A 20,931-nucleotide genomic window follows, 5' to 3' on the forward strand; every position below is an offset into this window, starting at 1 on the left:
CAGGCTGGCCCCGCACTCCGCGCCCCTCCCTCCCCCCCGGCCTGAGTGCGCCAGAGCCCCCGAATCAGCGGCTCCTTTAACCCCGCCCTGTCTGAGCGAAGAACAGACGCCCTCCGGCGACCTACACGCAGAGGCGGGGCCAAAGCCAAGCTGAGCCCCAGGAGCTGCGCGAACAAAGAAGAGAAAGAGAAATCTCTCCCAGCAGCCACAGGAGCAGCGGATTCAATCTCCACAATCAACTTGATGTACCTGCATCTGTGGAATACCTGAATAGACAACGAATCATCCCAAATTGAGGAGGTGGACTTTGGGAGCAAGATATATTATTTTTTCCCATTTTCCTCTTTTTGTGAGTGTGTATGTGTATTCTTCTGTGTGAGATTTTGTCTCTATAGCTTTGCTTTCACCATTTCTCCTAGGGTTCTGTCCGTCCATGTTTTTTTTCCGTTGTTGTTATTGTTTTTTTTTTTTTTACTTTTTTAAAAAAATTTTTTCCTTAATAATTATTTTTTATTTTAATAACTTAATTTTATCTTACTTTATTTTATTTTTTCCCCTTTCCTTCCTTCCTTCCTTCCTTCCTTCCTTCCTTCTTTCCCTTTCTTTCTTTCCCTTTCTGAGCCGTGTGGATGAAGGGCTCTTGGTGCTGCACCCAGTAGTCAGTGCTGTGCCTCTGAGGTGGGAGACCCAACTTCAGGACACTGGTCCACAAGAGACCTCCCAGCTCCACGTAATATCAAACGGCGAAAATCTCCCAGAGATCTCCATCTCAACACAAAGACCCAGCTTCACTCAACGACCAGCAAGCTACAGTGCTGGACACCCTATGCCAAACAACTAGCAAGACAGGAACACAACCCCACCCATTAGCAGGGAGGCTGCCTAAAATCATAATAAGGCCACAGACAACCCAAAACACACCAGCAGACGTGGACCTGCCCACCAGAAAGACAAGATCCAGCCTCATCCACCTGAACACAGGCACTAGTCCCCTCCACCAGGAAGCCTACACAACCCACTGAACCAACCTTAGCCACTGGGGACAGACACCAAAAACAACGGGAACTACGAACCTGCAGCCTGCAAAAAGGAGACCCCAAACACAGTAAGATAAGCAAAATGAGAAGACAGAAAAACACATAGCAGATGAAGGAGCAAGGTAAAAACCCACCAGACCAAACAAATGAAGAGGAAATAGGCAGTCTACCTGAAAAAGAATTCAGAATAATGATAGTAAAGATGATCCAAAATCTTGGAAATAGAATACAGAAAATGCAAGAAACATTTAACAAGGACCTAGAAGAACTAAAGAGGAAACAAGCAATGATGAACAACACAATAAATGAAATGAAAAATACTCTAGAAGGGATCAATAGCAGAATAGCGGAGGCAGAAGAACGGATAAGTGACCTGGAAGATAAAATAATGGAAATAACTACTGCAGAGCAGAATAAAGAAAAAAGAATGAAAAGAACTGAGGACAGTCTCAGAGAACTCTGGGACAACATTAAACGCACCAACATTCAAATTATAGGGGTCCCAGAAGAAGAAGAGTAAAAGAAAGAGACTGAGAAAATATTTGAAGACATTATAGTTGAAAACTTCCCTAATATGGGAAAGGAAATAGTTAATCAAGTCCAGGAAGCACAGCAAGTCCCAAACAGGAGAAATCCAAGGAGAAACATGCCAGGACACATATTAATCAAACTATCAAAAATTAAATACAAAGAATACATATTAAAAGCAGCAAGGGAAAAACAACAAATAACACACAAGGGAATCCCCATAAGCTTAACAACTGATCTTTCAACAGAAACGCTGCAAGCCAGAAGGGACTGGCAGGACCTATTTAAAGTGATGAAGGAGAAAAACCTGCAACCAAGATTACTCTACCCAGCAAGGATCTCATTCAGATTTGATGGAGAAATTAAAACCTTTACAGACAAGCAAAAGCTGAGAGAGTTCAGCACCACGAAACCAGCTTTACAACAAATGCTAAAGGAACTTCTCTAGGCAAGAAACACAAGAGAAGGAAAAGACCTACAATAACAAACCCAAAACAATTAAGGAAATGGGAAAAGGAACATACATATAGATAATTACCTTAAATATAAATGGATTAAATGCTCCCACCAAAAGACACAGACTGGCTGAATGGATACAAAAACAAGACCAATATATATGCTGTCTACAAGAGACCCACTTCAGACCTAGGGACACATACAGACTGAAAGTGAGGGGATGGAAAAAGATATTCCTTGCAAATGGAAATCAAAGGAAAGCTGGAATAGCAATTCTCATATCAGACAAAATAGACTTTAAAATAAAGACTATTACAAGAGACAAAGAAGGACACTACATAATGATCAAGGGATCGATCCAAGAAGAAGCTATAACAATTGTAAATATTTATGCACCCAACATAGGAGCACCTCAATACATAAGGCAAATATTAACAGCCATAAAGGGAGAAATCGACAGTAACACATTCATAGTAGGGGACTTTAACACCCCACTTTCACCAATGGACACATCATCCAAAATGCAAGTAAATAAGGAAACACAAGTTTTAAATGATACATTAAACTGAATGGACTTAATTGATATTTCTAGGACATTCCATCCAAAAAGAACAGAATACACATTTTTCTCAAGTGCTCATGGAACATTCTCCAGGATAAATCATATCTTGGGTCACAAATCAAGCCTTGGTAAATTTAAGAAAATTGAAATCGTATCAAGTATCTTTTCTGACCACAATGCTATGTGACTAGATATCAATTACAGGAAAAGATCTGTAAAAAATACAAACACATGGAAGCTGAACAATACACTACTAAATAACCAAGTTACTACTGAAGAAATCAAAGTGGAAATCAAAAAATTGCCTAGAAACAAATGACAATGACAACACAACAACCCAAAACCTAAGGGATGCAGCAAAAGCAGGTCTAAGAGGGAAGTTTATAGCAATACAATCCTACCTCAAGAAACAAGTAAAATCTAAAATAAACAACCTAACCTTATATCTAAAGCAATTAGACAAAGAAGAACAAAAAAACCCCAAATTTAGCAGAAGGAAAGAAATCATAAAGATCAGAGCAGAAATAAATGAAAAACAAATGAAGGAAAACTAGCAAAGATCAATAAAACTAAAAGCTGGTTCTTTGAGAAGATAAACAAAATTGATAAACGATTAGCCAGACTCATCAAGACAAAAAGGGAGAAGACTCAAATCAATAGAATTAGAAATGAAAAAGGAGAAGTAACAATTGACACTGCAGAAATACAAAGGATCATGAGAGAGTACTACAAGCAACTCTATGCCAATAAAATGGTCAACCTGGAAGAAATGGACAGATTCTTAGAAATGCACAACCTGCCAAGACTGAAACAGGAAGAAATAGAAAATATGAACAGACCAATCACAAGCACTGAAATTGAAACTTTGATTAAAAATCTTCCAACAAACAAAAGCCCAGGACCAGATGGCTTCACAGGCGAATTCTATCAAACATTTAGAGAAGAGCTATCACCTAACCTTCTCAAACTCTTCCAAAATATAGCAAGGGAGGAACACTCCCAAACTCATTCTATGAGGCCAATATCACCCTGATACCAAAACCAGACAAAGATGTCACAAAGAAAGAAAACTACAGGCCAATATCACTGATGAACATAGATGCAAAAATCCTCAACAAAATACTAACAAACAGAATCCAACAGCACATTAAAAGGATCATACACCATGATCAAGTGGGGTTTATTCCAGGAATGCAAGGATTCTTCAATATATGCAAATCAATCAACGTGATACACCATATTAACAAATTGAAGGAGAAAAACCATATGATCATCTCAATAGATGCAGAGAAAGCTTTTGACAAAATTCAACACCCATTTATGATAAAAACCCTGCAGAAAGTAGGCATAGAGGGAACTTTCCTCAACATAATAAAGGCCATGTACGACAAACCCACAGCCACCATCGTCCTCAATGGTGAAAAACTGAAACCATTTCCACTAGGATCAGGAACAAGACAAGGTTGCCCACTTTCACCACTATTATTCAACATAGTTTTGGAAGTTTTAGCCACAGCAATCAGAGGAGAAAAGGAAATAAAAGGAATCCAAATCGGAAAAGAAGAAGTAAAGCTGTCACTGTTTACAGATGACATGATACTCTACACAGAGAATCCTAAAGATACTACCAGAAAAATACTAGAGCTAATCAATGAATTTGGTAAAGTAGCAGGATCCAAAATTAATTCACAGAAATCTCTGGCATTCCTATACACTAATGGTGAAAAATCTGAAAGTGAAATAAGAAAACACTCCCATTTACCATTGCAACAAAAAGAATAAAATATCTAGAAATAAACCTACCTAAGGAGACAAAAGACCTGTATTCAGAAAATTATAAGACACTGATGAAAGAAATTAAAGCTGATACAAATAGATGGAGAAATATAACATGTTCTTGGACTGTAAGAATCAACATTGTGAAAATGACTCTAGTACCCAAAGCAATCTACAGAGTCAATGCAATCCCTATCAAACTACCACTGGCATTTTTCACAGAACTAGAACAAAAACTTTCACAATCTGTATGGAAACACAAAAGACTCCGAATAGCCAAAGCAATCTTGAGAACGAAAAATGGAGCCGGAGGAATCAGGCTCCCTGACTTCAGTCTATACTACTAAGCTACAGTAATCAAGACAGTATGGTACTGGCACAAAAACAGAAATATAGATCAATTGAACAGGACAGAAAGCCCAGAGATAAACCCATGCACATAGGGTCACCTTATCTTTGATAAAGGAGGCAAGAATATACAGTGGAGAAAAGACAGCCTCTTCAATAAGTGGTGCTGGGAAAAATGGACAGGTACATGTAAAAGTATGAAATTAGAACACTCCCTAACACCATCCACAAAAATAAACTCAAAATGGATTAAAGACCTAAATGTAAGGCCAGACACTATCAAACTCTTAGAGGAAAACATAGGCAGAACACTCTATGACATAAACCATAGCAAGATCCTTTTTGACCCACGTCCTAGAGAAATGGAAATAAAAACAAAAATAAAGAAATGGGATCTAATGAAACTTAAAAGCTTCTGCACAGCAAAGGAAACCATAAACAAGATCAAAAGACAACCCTCACAATGGGAGAAAATATTTGCAAATGAAGCAACTGACAAAGGATTAATCTCCAAGATTTACAAGCAGCTCAGATAGCTCAATAACAAAAAACAAACAACCCAATCCAAAAATGGGCAGAAGACCTAAATAGACATTTCTCCAAAGAAGATATACAGATTGCCAACAAACACATGAAAGAATACTCAACATCATTAATCGTTAGAGAAATGCAAATCAAAACTACAACAAGATATCATCTCATACCGGTCAGAATGGCCATCATCAAAAAATCTACACCTTAAAAAACAAAAATAGAACTACCATATGACCCAGCAATCCCACTACTGGGCATATACCCTGAGAAAACCATAATTCAAAAAGAGTCATGTACCAAAATGTTCACTGCAGCACTGTTTACAACAGCCAGATCATGGAAGCAACCTAAGTGTCCACTGACAGATGAATGGATAAAGATATGGCACATATGTACAATGGAATATTACTCAACCATAAAAAGAAACGAAATTGAGATATTTGTATTGAGGTGGATGACCTAGAGTCTGTCATACAGAGTGAAGTAAGTCAGAAAGAGAAAAACAAATACCATATGCTAACACATATATATGGAATCTAAGAAAAAAAAAGGTTATGAAGAACCCAGGGGTAAGACGGGAATAAAGACACAGATCTACTAGAGAACGGACTTGAGGATATAGGGAGCGGGAAGGGTAAACTGTGACAAAGTGAGAGAGTGGCATGGACATATATACACTACCAAACGTAAAACAGATAGCTAGTGGGAAGCAGCCACATAGCACAGGGAGATCAGCTCGGTGCTTTGTGACCACCTAGAGGGGTGGGAGGGAGGGAGACGGAAGAGGGAAGAGATATGGGAACATGTGTATATGTATAACTGATTCACTTTGTTATAAAGCAGAAAGTAACACACCATTGTAAAGCAATTATACTCCAATAAAGATGTTAAAAAAAAAGAAGTTAGTTGAAATATATATATGTTTTCACACACACATACACACACACACACACACACACACACTTTTTCTCCCCTCCCCTTCTTGATTTGCAAAAAGTTACTGATAGAAGTCTAGTTAACCAGGGACTTTCTAAGAAAACCAGCCAATGAGACAAGGTCCTATTTCTTCTCCATCTGGAGATAAGACTATAAAGATATTTGTAAAATTCAAGTTGATCATATTACGTGCTTATTCTGCCTGTAAATAAAAATCATCTCTCATTTGCTCACTTCAGAGCCTTTTTCATCAACAGTTATGAGGGCAAGTTCCCTGGTAGCATCATGTCGGTAAAGGCAGTACTTATAGATTAATCACAAGCATGAGTTGGTCAATTGCCTGTTCCATGACACCATTTAAAGGAAACGTCAGAATGGGTACTTTTAGAAATTGAACACTCTTAACAAAGCAACTACTTTCCCACTTAATTTACTTCCCTTTATGTTCAGATTTCCTAAGTAAGATATTAAAAACCATGGTAAAGTGCTTAGGGAATGATTGGGAATTCATTTCTGGGATGGCTGAAAAAGAATTCAAATGACCAGGTTTGGTTATGCTATGAAACCAATTCAGTAAAGTGTTAACTGTAGAATCCTGATGGTGAGTGTGCGGGTGTTTTTTTTTCAGTCTTTTTAGATGTTTCAAATATTCTCACGATAAACTGTGGGAAAAAAATTGCTGGATTCTTATGTTGGTTGTCTAATCATGTATGAAACAAACTATTGGTAAAAACTAGTGAAGCCTTTCATGTAATAGGAAATATTTTTCATTTCTGTAGGTGTAAGCATCATTCCCTTTGATGCTAATGGATTTTCTGAATGATCATGTGGGTGTGTGGACCAATAATAATAACAATTATGAGACAACAACTCAATATGTAGAGCAGTTCAGAAAGCCCTGCTGAACACATGATCTCATTGTACTCCTCACCTTCATCTTATGAGGTTGTTTGAGCTAGCATCATTCTCATTCTATATGAGGGACGTGAAGTTCAGGGAAGATAAGTGGCTTGGGCTTGTCTAAGGTCACTGGATTGACAAGACCAGATCCCCATTTTATATGCTTTTCCCACCATGCCATGATGAAATTTACATTTCCTGAATGGCTATGAAGAATCACAACAAAAATTCTATGAAAAATAAAAAGTATTAAACTAGTAATAGAATTAATCATACAAAAATAACACAACTTGATAAGAATCTGAAGACACAGATGAATGTTATGAGATTCCCAAAGTCCCCATTAGTACTGAAAGACTTAATTTGCTCAGCTGTCTCAGAAATAGACAGGTGAGTGTTGAAAGCCACGGTGACAATCTGAACAACCAAAGACAAGAACAAAGGCATCTTCTACTGCATCTTCCTGGATAAAACCTGAAGCAACCACTAGTTGGTTGGTTACTTGAGGCCTTCATGTGTCATGAAGAACCCAAACAATATTGCTGGTGAATATTTTATTTTACTTTTATTTTACCTTTATTAAGTAACATTTAAAGAAAATCAAACCCCCACACTGTGTTAGTATTTCTTTCGGGTTAGGTAAACACTGAAGAATCAGCTTAGACCCCAAGGCATCTTGGTTCTAAGACTTATTTTAGCATGGTGAGACCATTAGCACCAACTCTCAGAGCTTACAGGGGAGAAAAAAAAAAAAATCAATTGATCAGCTCTTTTTTCCATTTAATGATTTTCATGATGACTTCCTACAGACCTTAAACGGGACTAATCTATTTAGGCTAATAAAAGCTAAATCTATTCTGCACCATGGAGTGCAGTGGCAACAACAGGCCGCAATGCAAATACCACTCAAATCCAACATTCTTCATATTAACATAATTTGATATGATGAAACCATGTGCTATTGCTGCTGGCCACACTTCCCTGGGAAACGAACAAGAGGTTGCCGGCAGTACCTTGGCGTAGCTGGGGAAATAACAGGCTTGGGCATCAGTGTAATGGCAAATCATTACACTGTAAGCAGCTGTTCTACCAACTTTCAGTAAGGCTTAACCAGAGCTCCAGCGATCATTCAACCTACCAAAAGCTTTCATTTGGAACCTTCCTGACACCTACAGTTTAGACCACCTTGGCCCTATTGCCTTAACAGCAATACTGCTACACTGCTTCCTGCCAGAGGGTTTTCAAGGAAAATATAGCAAGGTGAATATGTTGCATTCTATATAATTTGCTTCCAATTATTAGGTGTAGTGGGATGAATAGTGTCCTCCCAACATTCCACACACAATCTCAGAATGTGATCTTAACTTGGAAATAGGGTCTTTGTAGATAGAATTAAGGTTAGGGTTGAGGTGAGATCATGCTGGATTAAGGTGAGCCCTAAATCCAATGAGAGTGTCCTTATAAGAGCCAGAAATGGAAAAATGGAGAACATGGGAGAAGCCCATGTTAGGATGGAGGCAGAGATCAGAGTTATACTTCCAGAAGTCAAGAAGTACCAGGACCACCAGAAGATGGAAGAAGCAGGGAAGGGTCTTACTCTAGAGCCTTTGGAGGGAATGTGGCTCCTGGCCTCCATAACTATGAGAATATCAATTTCTGCTTTTTAAGCCACCTAGTTTGTGGTAACTTGTTATGTTTGCCCTAGGAAATGAACATAGTAGCTTTTTTTTTTTTTTTTTTGGCGGTACGCGGGCCTCTCACTGCTGTGGCCTCTCCCGTTGCGGAGCACAGGCTCTGGACGCGCAGGCTCAGCGGCCATGGCTCACGGGCCCAGCTGCTCCGCGGCATGTGGGATCTTCCCGGACCAGGGCACAAACCCGTGTCCCCTGCATCGGCAGGCGGACTCTCAACCACTGCGCCACCAGGGAAGCCTATAGTAGCTTTAATGGTCATAAATACTGCATGTTGCCTCTGCTGCTAACGAATGACCAGCGGGCAAGTCCAGGAAAAAGAGAAAGGAAGTGAAACAATACCATCTCCTGCTGTCACTCTAGGGTAGTGGAAACAGAAGTTATAGGTGGGTCTTAGAGCACAAAGAACAGGAGTGAGTAAGCAGCAAGTTAGTGATAAGAGGAGATGCAGGCTGAAATCTACAAAGAGATGGCAGGGGTGCAGAGGCACCGTCAGTACAAATCAGAAGTCTATGAAGGTGAGAGTCAGGGAGCAGGCGAGTAGCCGGTAACAGCGGGCAATGCTGAAGTCCAGATGTCTGTGACACGGGCAACGAAGGTGATGTGTTCTACCACCATTACTCCGCCTACACCTTAGAAATGATGTGTTCCTAGGACACAGATTTTATTATTCTTGTTTTATAGAGGAGGAAATAGATACGGAGAGGTTAGCAATTTGGTCCTGACCACAAAATTATCCATTGAAATGTCTGGGATTTCAATCTATTTGTATCTGATTCTAAGACTTATGGATCAAGCTTGATTCAAAGTATCAAACAGAGCCCTCTGTTACAAACCTAAGTGAATTAAAGAATGCCTCAATTATAATTTTTTTGTACTTCCTCTCAGGGCAATAACTGATTCTATGGAGTAGAAAGATCCAGGCCAGCGGCACTAATTCGGGCTGCATATGTCGGGATCATCTGGGCAGCTTATAACACCTGGATGCCCAGGCCCCACCCCTGACCAACCGAACCAAAGCTCTGGGATGGGATCTAGGTGTGTTCAGAGAGCTCCTGGGTGATTCTAATGGGTACTGTTGAGAACCACACCCCTCCAGGTAGCCAGCGAAAGCACAGGAGGATGAGGAAGAGATGGGAGTGTGGGGTTTGCAGCCCACCTCTAACCATCTGACTTCTCAGATGTGCTCTGACACATACTGGGGCAATGAGGAAAATGAAAATATGCTTTAAATGTTTCAAGATTGCCTAAAATTTTTGACTTGCACAGCTTATGTTTTTTTTTTTTTCCTCCAATGATGGGGGAACAGAAGCCAAAGCATTAGGAAAGCTGTCTCTGTCTCACATTGCCCTACATGAGCCAGAAAACGTAGTCTCATCCTGTGTCTAGAAAGAACTTTGCAAAATTCAGCAACGTGCTAGACTAGGAAGCAGCTTCCGCTGCTGCTGCTGCAAATATTGTTTTTACAATTTCTGTGCCTGTATGAAACAAAGCTGAATAGCTTTTTGAAGTTAACTACTGTTGTTTGTCTCAAGGCTAAGAGTCCGGAGTGTTAGAGCCCCATTTCCTAACCTCCAGCTGGAAACGTTGGCATTAAGACAATGCTTCTAAAAGTTCTGTCTCTATGAAAATCAACTAGAGGGCTAGTTAGACCAGAGATTCCTGCATCCCATCCCAGAGTGGAGGGAGGTTCAGGAATCTGCATTTCCCACAAGCTCAGCTGATGTGGATGCTGCCCGTCCACGGATCACACCTGGTGTTGCACTGGTACAAGGCCGTGCTCCTCAAAATCTCATGTACATACAAAGCACCTGGGGATGCCGTGCATATGCAGATTCTGACTCAGAGTCTGATGTTCCTGTCCACAGACCACTAAGTAACAAGGATACCGGGTATTCCACTGGGAGGTAGGGGAGAAAACTTTACTTGTATTTTTTGTTCATACAGATGTCCATTCAGCTATGTGATAGGTAAGGGATTAAAAAACTTAAGCATTAGTCCCCCCTCCCCTTTTTTGGGTGGAGATACTAAAGAAGAATAAATTACATTCCCCAAACAGTGATAAACTAGGGAACTGAGGGAATTTTTCCTCATGTCTGATAAATGAACAGTTGGTAGATGCCTGTTACATATAAGGCATGAGGGAGTATCCACTTCAAACAATCAATTGTTTCCATAGCTCCATGTCCGGAATGCCAGAAGATCTGACTCAAGAGAAATGAGGAATTTCTCTTAATGGATTTCTTTAATTTGCATCAGTATACTTTGTCTTGCAATGGATGGAGCCATTTTGCAGAAAAAGCGATGGTAATAGAGGCCTCGCAGATGGTAAGAGCATGAAGTATAGTCCATCCTGCTTCTATCTGAGAGCATCAGAGGCATAAGATCTATGACATTTTAATTTAAACATTGTCATGAATCTTAAACCCAAGACCATGAATCTTACACCATGGGGCAAAACACGCACACCCATGCCCTTGTACTAAGGAAGTCATCATTCATTCATTCATTTTCATTCACTCAGCCATTTATTCAACATTGCTTTCTCTATAGCAGGCATGGTTGCAGGAGCTGGGGATTTAGGAGGGAACCATCTGTAACAAATATCCGAGCTATTCCATCTGTTGGAAAGTGGTTTAGACGCTGAGGCAAGAAAGACGGTTGGTTTTACACTTCTACTCCTGTGAGGCAATATACGGATTTAGAGCAGTACATCTCTGGCTATGGTGAGAGTCTGGTTCCAGACTCTCCCCCATCCCCCCAGTCTGTCACAGATGTATACTTTTATAAAATAAATAAAAATGAACTACTGGAAAAAAGAAATTTTTAAAAACCCGGTGATAAAAACACAAGTCCCAATTTTTTACTGTTAGGTTCAACAGACAATGTCAAATTGCTAAAAAAAAAAAAAAAAGTGTCTAAATGGTCTAAATGCTTACTCTCAAACTCTGCCCATCTCACAGCAGACTAGTAACAAAGAGGTTAGCGCACGGGATCCAGGGTTGGGTCGCCTGGGTTTGAATTACAGTTCTAGCGTTGCTAGCTAGGTGACTATGGATGGGCAAGTTATTTAATTTCATTGTTTCTCAGTCTCCTCCTTATAATAAGAATGCCACCTTCACAAAGCTGTTGTCAATGCATATAAAACATTTACAAGTCAATACATATAAAGCACTCAGTAGTGTCTGGCTCACAGTAGATGTTTTAAAGTGTTAGTTGTCACCATTACTACTATTTACTATTATGAATGCTATCATTACCACCATTAGACTTCCACTGTTACTACTATCACTTTGGGCATCTGCACAGTTGTTTCACCTATAAAATGGTGCTTGTAATTTCTTCCTTCCTATTTCCTTCCTTCCTTCCCGCCTATGAATTCTGTGCCTAGAAAGTAAAACTACCAATGCAAAACTACATTATCACCCAAGTAAATGCCCCCTTATAACCGACTGTCTATCCTGACCAATGTCATTTCAAAGAGGAAAGGACAAAATGTCCTGGGGTTTTCTGCGTCTGCACATCATCAGATAAGTAGATGGAAGCAGCACTGAGACAGCTGTCTGTCCACTCTCTGTGGAGAATCCAGTTGGGCTGATGCTTCATGACACTGGGTGCTGCCTCCGGGGAAAGGCACGATCCCTTCCACTCTGTGACCAAACAACAGTCTAGCAGAGGGAATGACTTTGAAGGACATGTAATTGAATACTTAACCCGCCTGCATTTTTCACACATACATATATTTCTTCAAGCTCCCTTCTTAACAATTGTTTTGTATTCTCAGCTAAAATGGTTGAGAATAATTTCTCCATTATTTTTCTTTAGTTACGTCTAATTAGCTGAGAATAAAAATATCAAGGTGACACTGAAACACATTTAAGAAACATTGAAATTTGAGCATGGGAAATTATGTTTGAAAACAATTTACAATCATTACAAAGCAAGAGACTTTCTCAAGATGGGAAAGGAAAATAACCACCTCTTCACTTGCTTTTGTAACCTCATAACTGACAATATTAAACAAATTTACTGATATGGTCTAACTAATTTGCATTCTTATAAAATTTTTATGAAGAAAGAGAGGACAACAAAATAACCAAATAAGAAAGCAGGTGTTTGGGCTCTGTAAACATATTTGGAGGTTGATAACTTGCATGGCCTTAGTTTTAAGACTTACTCACTTACATATAACTATCATATCTTGACAAGGTCAAAGAGAGGAGAGGTAAAGTTGGAGTTCTTACACAGCCTCGGAACGGAGTAACTGACTTAAAGAACAAGAGGTGTAGCAGCACGTACAAATGGCTGGTGATGAGGTTATGAGTGACTTGACAAGCACATCGGTAGGCTGCCCAGAGATGCCATTTAGCCAGCAGTGTGTGGCCCTGACATGGCCCAGACTGTAGTCAACTAGTGGAGTTCTAATCTGTCTTTGTTCCTCAAGTTGAAAATCATCATGTTTAATGAGCCAGCATCTTTAGTTCCCAGATTCACTCTGTAGTGCATTATTTCTCTTACATTTAGTACGCTAAGCATATTAAAGTTGCTCTGTGCAGCATACGGCATGACCCTTGAGGGATATACATACTGAGAGGTTTTCTGATGGAGAGGATGTTAATGATATTGTCAGACATAAGATAAATGTAAACAAGTTTTTGTCACTCTCTTTCTCATCTTCCCACTCTGACTCTGCAGTTAAGACTCTCAAAATTTATTCACTGTGTCCATCCACCCATCCATCCATCCACCCATCCATCCATCCCCCCACCCACCCACCGACACACATAAACATTCATTCAACAAGCTATCGAGTGTCTTCCTACTGCCTGATACTGTACTATACTTTTGGAACTTAATTTCTAGTGGGAAAAGATAGGAAATCAACAAGCTAGAAAATAAATGATTATAGTTGTGCTAAGAAGGAAAAAAAATTAAAATGTTAAAATAGTGACTAACTGGGGAGATCTATTCATGATCCTAACAAAAAACAGAATTCCATTCAGATGACTAACTGAAGAAATATTAATGAAAAGATGACTGACAGAGGTACAGGCAGCACTGAAAGAAGCAACAAGGGACGCTCAGGCACCCAGACACCAGTAACAGCAGAAAGCTATCATCAAGGGCCAAGGAGGAGAGACGGTGTTACCAGCGTCCAGTGAGAGCTGAAGCCATACAGGAAGTGTCGCCTGGCAGGACCTCTGGTGACAGAGGGAGGCACCCAAAGACAAAACTATGATCCAAAGTGGAAAGGAAGGAGATAAGAACCCAACCTCTTTCTCCTTTCACCCTCCAATCTCCTGCTAGTGCTTCCTATTGGCAGAACCTGATCACAAGTCATTGGCAAGGGAGTTTTGGTGACACAGTTCATAGTTTGGCTTCAGTGTTGAGAACAGACAGATTCGGAGCAGGAGGTGGGGGCGGGGGGGGGATGGAGAATAACCAAGGAAGGGGACCTACTTAGGCAGGATAGTTAGGAAAAGCTTCCCTGTGGAGGGGACGTTTGAACAGGCACCAAGAGAAGATGCCGGCCATGCAAAGAGCCAGTGGAAGAGTAATCCAGCAGACGGATGGGATGAGTGAGCACATGCGTTTGCTATTCTTCCTTCTCTGCATCCCATACTCAGTACAGATCCTCACTAGGAACACATCTAACATAAACTCAGGCAATGCAAATGAACACTTTCCTGGGTGTGATGCTACTGTTCAAGTTCTGGTAGAAGTGAATGCCTCTATTCTATTTTCTCAATACCATAGAAGAATTTGCTTATAAAAAAAGAATGCTCACAACTAGGACATTTCCCTATGAAAGGGCCAGCATTTCTATTAATTCTAATGTACAAAGAAGGAAGAACCAAGGAAGACATATATAAAAGCAGGTGAAGGCAGGCAACTGAAGCAACTATATATATATCTATATATCTATATATCTATATCTATATATATATATCTCACTTATAGAACTTCTCTTTGAAGATCTCAAGTCTTCTACATTTTGAGATATCCTCATACCATGCAACTTACATAAAACTATGCTATTGTACCCATCATTCTCTTAAATGAAGAAACACTATAAAGATTCAATTACAGTGTAATAATAATTAACGTATAGCCAGAATTGAAATTCATAGTAATTTTCTTTTAGTCTTATATTTACCTCTAAGTCACTGGCTTAAAGCATATAAAACAAACACCTCAAGTCTATTAATCCATACATCTGACAAATTATCTTATTTCTGTTGTCCAGAAACCATTTCTTTATACAATGAAAGTAAAATTTTCATATTAAGATGATCATCACTTAAATTAATAAATGATCTGACTTTTAAAAGCCAGTTTTTTGGGTGGGTTCAAATTCACTGTGACCTAGCCAAGTTATATACGGTAAGTCAGCCCTCAAATGGTACAGAGGGTTTACTGTTGGTAATTGAGGTTAGGCAGAATAACTTCCTTCCTATAAGTCCTTCTACTCCAGGATGCATTCACCATTGGAAAGAGAGTTCTTTTCAAGGACAAATTCCAGGCCAATAATGAGGAGTTGCCTGCATGTTAATGAGACTCACCATCTCCCATATTCAAAGCTAACCACTTTTTTCTTAAAGATCTTCAGGAATTTCCATTATCTCTACACTAGTCCTTAATTTCCCTGGTGCCTGTTTAATTTATTTCCTCTTGTTTTGTCCCTGATGAATATGGAAACAGATGGTAACTCTTCTCCTTCTTTTTTCAATTTGTGGTTCTTGCCAAGTCAATGAAAACTGCAGATAAAAATAGTAAGTTCAAAGGATGTGATTACCTGTAGGAGAGGCCGCTGCACCCCCAGCACTTTCATGGTGTCTGCATTAGCTAGGATCTTCAGGGGGTCAGATGTTTTCGTGACTCCTTCAATCTCCTTGTTGATCTCAGCCAAGACCTGATGGAGGAAGATGTTTTTGATGTACACGGTGAGAAACTCTCGAAGAGGACACTGTTTGGCCGGGCCAAGTCCCAGGGCGTGCTCTATCTCCTGAATGAATCTGAAAGACAAACAGAGCACAACCACTGTTAAGTGTATCAGAAAGATAGCTACAGAAATATGACCAAACACACGTGGGTATCTCTGACTTTTGCTGCTTCCATGGAGAGATGTGGGGAAATTACCAGAATTCTCAACAAGAGCAGGTCACTCTATTTTCCATCTACAGATTAGTTTTTTCTAACACAAGTTATTTCACTTATTCAATAGAAATAGGATGAAACAGAAACAAAAATTCCACACTAGGGGGAAAAGAGGAGAGACAAAAATATTTTTTATTAATTCAAGAAGGAAATAAGAATATAAGAAGCAAAAGAAAGCATTACACAAAAAACCAAATTATGATGCAAAGTACATCCCAAATACTGCATATTTCTTACTAGGATCTTTATACGTGTAGATAGAACTTCTAAAAAGAGAGAAAAAGAAAGGATAGTATTTAAATTTATGATGCTGTTGGGAGGTTATGAAAGGAAACAGGATGGGAGGTGGGGGCAAAGGAGAACTTTAACCTTATTTGTAATGATCAATTTCCTTTATTAAAAACACTTAAAGCACACATAGCAGAATGTTAACTGTCAAAACTCAGAGATGAGTATGCAGATATTTGTTATGTTATTCTTTGTACTTTTCTACACTGGCAGTTCCTGCTTTCATGGTTCTGATATGCACAAATGGAAGTTACTAAAGTTTAGTGAATAACACCAGTACAACAAGATTTGAATTCCAGTTACCACAGTATGTTAAGAAATCTCTATGTAAATAATTAATGTTTATCATAATCAATGATCAAACATGTCACTTCTTTCAAAGTCAAGCAGTGATTGGTCACTGCACATCCATTACGCAGTTCATGGACAGACAGCAAAGTGTGTAGCTGTGTTGTCTCCTTGTCTCTCAGTGATAGACCCATGTGACAGTTTACAAAAATGGATAACTGAAAAAATGAATTGGCCCAAACACCTAAAAGTACAGGGGAAAAAAAACCCTGAAAGTAACACTGGGAGCGACATTTGAACTGAATGTAAATGGATTTACAGAAGAAATAACTGACCCTGGGAACATCGACACTGGCCCCATTCGAGAGGTATCTGCAGCCAGAGTAAAGGCGGACTTACTGACCTTAAAAGAGAAAATGATTGTGATAAAAGAGATGAAGACACCCCAGGAGAAGGGATGTAGGCAAAAAATGTTACCTTAAAGGAACCCTTGGAGATGTTTCATGACATTGAAAAGCAAAGAATTAAATGCTGGCAGCTGATCTAAACTGAGAAGGAAGTATGACATTTCACCAACGCACAGAAAAGATGCTCACTGTGTATCATAAAGTACCCAAAAAGAAGGTGGCATGCACTGTTCAAATTACTCTTGGTAAGATTTACGAAGAAAACACTTTAATTCTCAGTGTTTCTAATGTTACAGTGTATGAATACATATTAGTTCTACTTTTCATTTCCGTATATATTTGTAACTGACAGTAGAGAATTTTTAATGTTTTCACAAAAAATTTTAAAGTCATGAAACAATTGTGATTTTTCCCATTGATTAATATTGCTTTGCATGGTGAGTTTTACAGTTCCACAATGCTTTGCAAAGTAAGAGTGGCCTCGTACTTTAAATTTTTCTCAAAAGTGTAGAAGCGAAATAAAAGGAAACAGAATCACATGAAATAAAGACAAAAAAATGAATGACTAACTGGGAATATATATGTGCAACTTATGTCACAGATGACAGTTAGTAAAAAAAACAAAGAACATGGTAGAAAAATGATCAAAAGACATGAAACGACAATTTACAGTAAGTGACCATTAAACACACCAAAAGTTTTAACTTCATTCATAATGAGAAAAATGAACTATACTGAGATACCATTTTTTTGGTAATTAATGTATTTTTATTATTTATTTATTTATTTTTAACATCTTTATTGGAATATAATTGCTTTACAATGGTGTGTTAGTTTCTCCTTCATAACAAAGTGAATCAGTTATACATATATCCCCATGTCCCTTCCCTCTTGTGTCTCCCTCCCTCCCACCCTCCCTATCCCACCCCTCTAGGTGGTCACAAAGCACCCAGCTGATCTCCCTGTGCTATGCAGCTGCTTCCCACTAGCTATCTATTTTACATTTGGTAGTGTATATATGTCCATGCCACTCTCTCACTTCGTCCCAGCTTACCCTTCCCCCTCCCCGTGTCCTCAAGTCCATTCTCTACGTCTGCGTCTTTATTCCTGTCCTGCCCCTAGTTTCTTCAGAACCATTTTTTCTTTTTTTAGATTCTATATATATGTGTTAGCATACGGTATTTGTTTTTCTCTTTCTGACTTACTTCACTCTGTATGACAGTCTCTAGGTCCACCCACCTCACTACAGATTACTCAATTTCGTTTCTTTCTATGGCTGAGTAATATTCCATTGTGAGATACCATTTTTTATACCCATGCATCAGCCAGATTCCAAAAGTTTGAAAACACACTGTCGGTTTAAGTGTGGACAAAGCCATTCTCATATATTGCTGATGGGAGTGAAAAACGTTACAACCCTCATGAAGGGCAAATTAGCACTATATCATCCAAAACTACAAATGCATTTCCTTTGACCCAGAAATCCCACTTCTGGGAAATTCTTCCGACAGCTGTTATCTAAATATGGATGAGATGATCTTTGTACAGGGTACAGGGATCAGTGTAGCACTGTTTTTATGGCAAAAGACTGGAAACAATGCAAAAAAATCCATCAATGAGAGATCAGTTAAATAAACTATGGTGAATCTACACATTCTGCAATACTGGGCAGCAGCCCCAACTCTCAAACGTGGAAGCTTTTGATGCACCAACAGGAAAAGATCTCTAGGATATATATTGTTAAGTGAGAAAAGCAAGGTATTTAGCAGTGTTCATATTTACTATATTGACCTGCATATAAGAATTATATAACCTCATTTATTTATTATAAAGACATCCTGGAGGGATTCACAAAAAACTAGTAAAAGTGAGTACCTACAGGAAGAAGGGATGGTGGTGGGGCCTGGCAGAGGACTGGGAATATACTTTTCAATTATAACTTTTTATAATCATTTGATTGTTTTAAAAACTGTGAATATATTAGCTACTCAAATAAAATTAAATTAGTGTAAAAATTATCGACATTTATCAAAGACTATATTTTATAAATTGCTTTCCAATTAGACCACATTTAAAGTTTGGTGTATAAATGTTCCTTAAGTTTAGCCGTTTAACCTAATTAAGAGTTTCCTTTACTTAATAAATAAATACATTGTGGTTGTTCTTCCATATCACCAGTGAAACATTCCATTAACCTCTGTGGCATGTGGAGGCGGGGGGTGGGGGGAAGGAAGGAGAGCACAGGGGATTATCACAATCACCCAGGAAAGTGGAAATTGAGAAGCCATGACAAACAGCAATGAGGTTTCTTAATTGATGTAATCAACATGGGAAGGGAAATAAAAGCCTGACCCAAAACAAGATATAATAAATCTTTTAAGAAGAGAATGAGTAGAAGAAGCCAGGAAAAAAATGAAGAAATAAAGAGTACATAGTTAACCATGGCTATAATTTTAAGATCTCCAAATACCACATCGTACTATGTTGCGTCCTTCTGATCTCATCTAACCCTCAGAGAAACCATCCACCCAGGGGCATCTTGGTCCCCTTGGTCTGACTCTGAAAGACAACCACTGTTATTAATTTAATAACAAGTAAATATACCAATCATCAGAAACGCTATTTATTCTTTTCAATGGGACTTAGAAGAAGAGTTTTCTGAGCAGAAGTACTTCTTGCATTTCCAAAATCTTTACCAGTTCTTAGGAGGAGATTTTTAGTAGTTAACCTGCTCCTAAACAAAGTGACAGAGGCTCTAAATTATCCACTTTTTCTTTTTTTCTAGTCCCTTATTTGTCTTTGGTGCCCCTAAAACATGAAACTGCTCTGAGCAGCACGGATGGAGGCGCTCCCATTACTTTCAGCTGAATGATCTCTTTCGAATACAAATCATTTATTCCCTAAAGCACACACATCAGTCTAAAATGACACATTCAGGTTGATGGTGTCATCTCTAACTTGAGGGGACCCATTCAACATGTTTCCAAATCTGCTTTGGGAGCTGTGAGGGTCCTCACTGTTCAGAAGGCATAAAACATGCAGAAGAGAATGAAACAGAAAAATTAGGGCTGTCTCACCAGCCTCTTCTTTTCTCTGGAAAAAATGAGAAGCAATCACATTAAATGGCAAAATGCCCTTTCTTGGGCAGGAAGGACACAGAATAAGAACTTTCCTAGGCATCCAGGAGGCGAATCACACTCACAGTCACTGCAGAGAGGAAAGGTTTAGGGAAGTGGAGTGGCCAAGGGCAAGACACGTAAAGTAGGTATTCCTGGGTCTGGATCTTGAGTGTATAGTCTTGGGCAGATTACTTAGCTTCTCTTCATCTTATTTGTGTATTCTGTAAAAATGGATATAACATGCAGGATTTGTTTTGATGATTAAATAAGGAAATAAAAGTTAAGCGCTCAGCACAGAGGCTGACATAAAGTCAACTGCTAATTAAGTGACGGCTGCTGCTATCTGTATAATTACTATCAGTACATAAAATCCTGATGAGGTTGGAGACTAGAGCAAAGTGTGACGCATTCTGTGATTGTTTTCACTTGCTCCTTTACTTTCCCATGCAATTATCTGCAATTGGCAATATGGGCCATTAGATTATTACTTTGACTATTTCAGGAACACACGGGATGTAGGAATGACCAAAGCCCCACGTGGCCAGGGGACAAGTGTAAATTTCTCACTGATGTATCCTCAGTGCCTAATACTAGTCTACGGCTGCTACACAGTAGGTTCTCAGGAAATAACTGGTGAATGCAGTGTTGAATAAAATTAATAGCTCCTTTAATTTCAACCCATAGCTCCTAAAACTAGGGCGTGACCTCTCCAATAAATAACGTCCTTCTCCCAAGGATTTGGACTGGAGGTCCAAATAAAAGATTCATAGAAAAAGAAAGAAAGAAAATTAACCCATATCTCCACCACAGATGCCTTGGACTGAAAGAGTATTCTCTAGTCCTTGCCCACCTTCTCACATTGTTTTTTGCTTTATGCAATTTGGTTGTTCACAGTACTTCATA

At 39.1% G+C, this 20,931-nt stretch overlaps 1 protein-coding gene across 2 annotated transcripts in view; it reads right to left on the minus strand.

The window, feature by feature from the left end:
* The window catches only part of EXOC4 (exocyst complex component 4), an 807,055-nt gene that overhangs the window by 221,788 nt on the left and 564,336 nt on the right, over positions 1 to 20,931 (minus strand). For both annotated transcript variants that reach the window (XM_030853847.2, XM_060305296.1), the window contains one exon: positions 15,565 to 15,784. In XM_030853847.2, coding sequence (XP_030709707.1) covers positions 15,565 to 15,784 — 220 coding nt within the window. The remainder of the gene's footprint in view (positions 1 to 15,564; positions 15,785 to 20,931) is intronic.

Source organism: Globicephala melas, chromosome 9, assembly GCF_963455315.2.
Source record: "Globicephala melas chromosome 9, mGloMel1.2, whole genome shotgun sequence".
NCBI lineage: Eukaryota > Metazoa > Chordata > Mammalia > Artiodactyla > Delphinidae > Globicephala > Globicephala melas.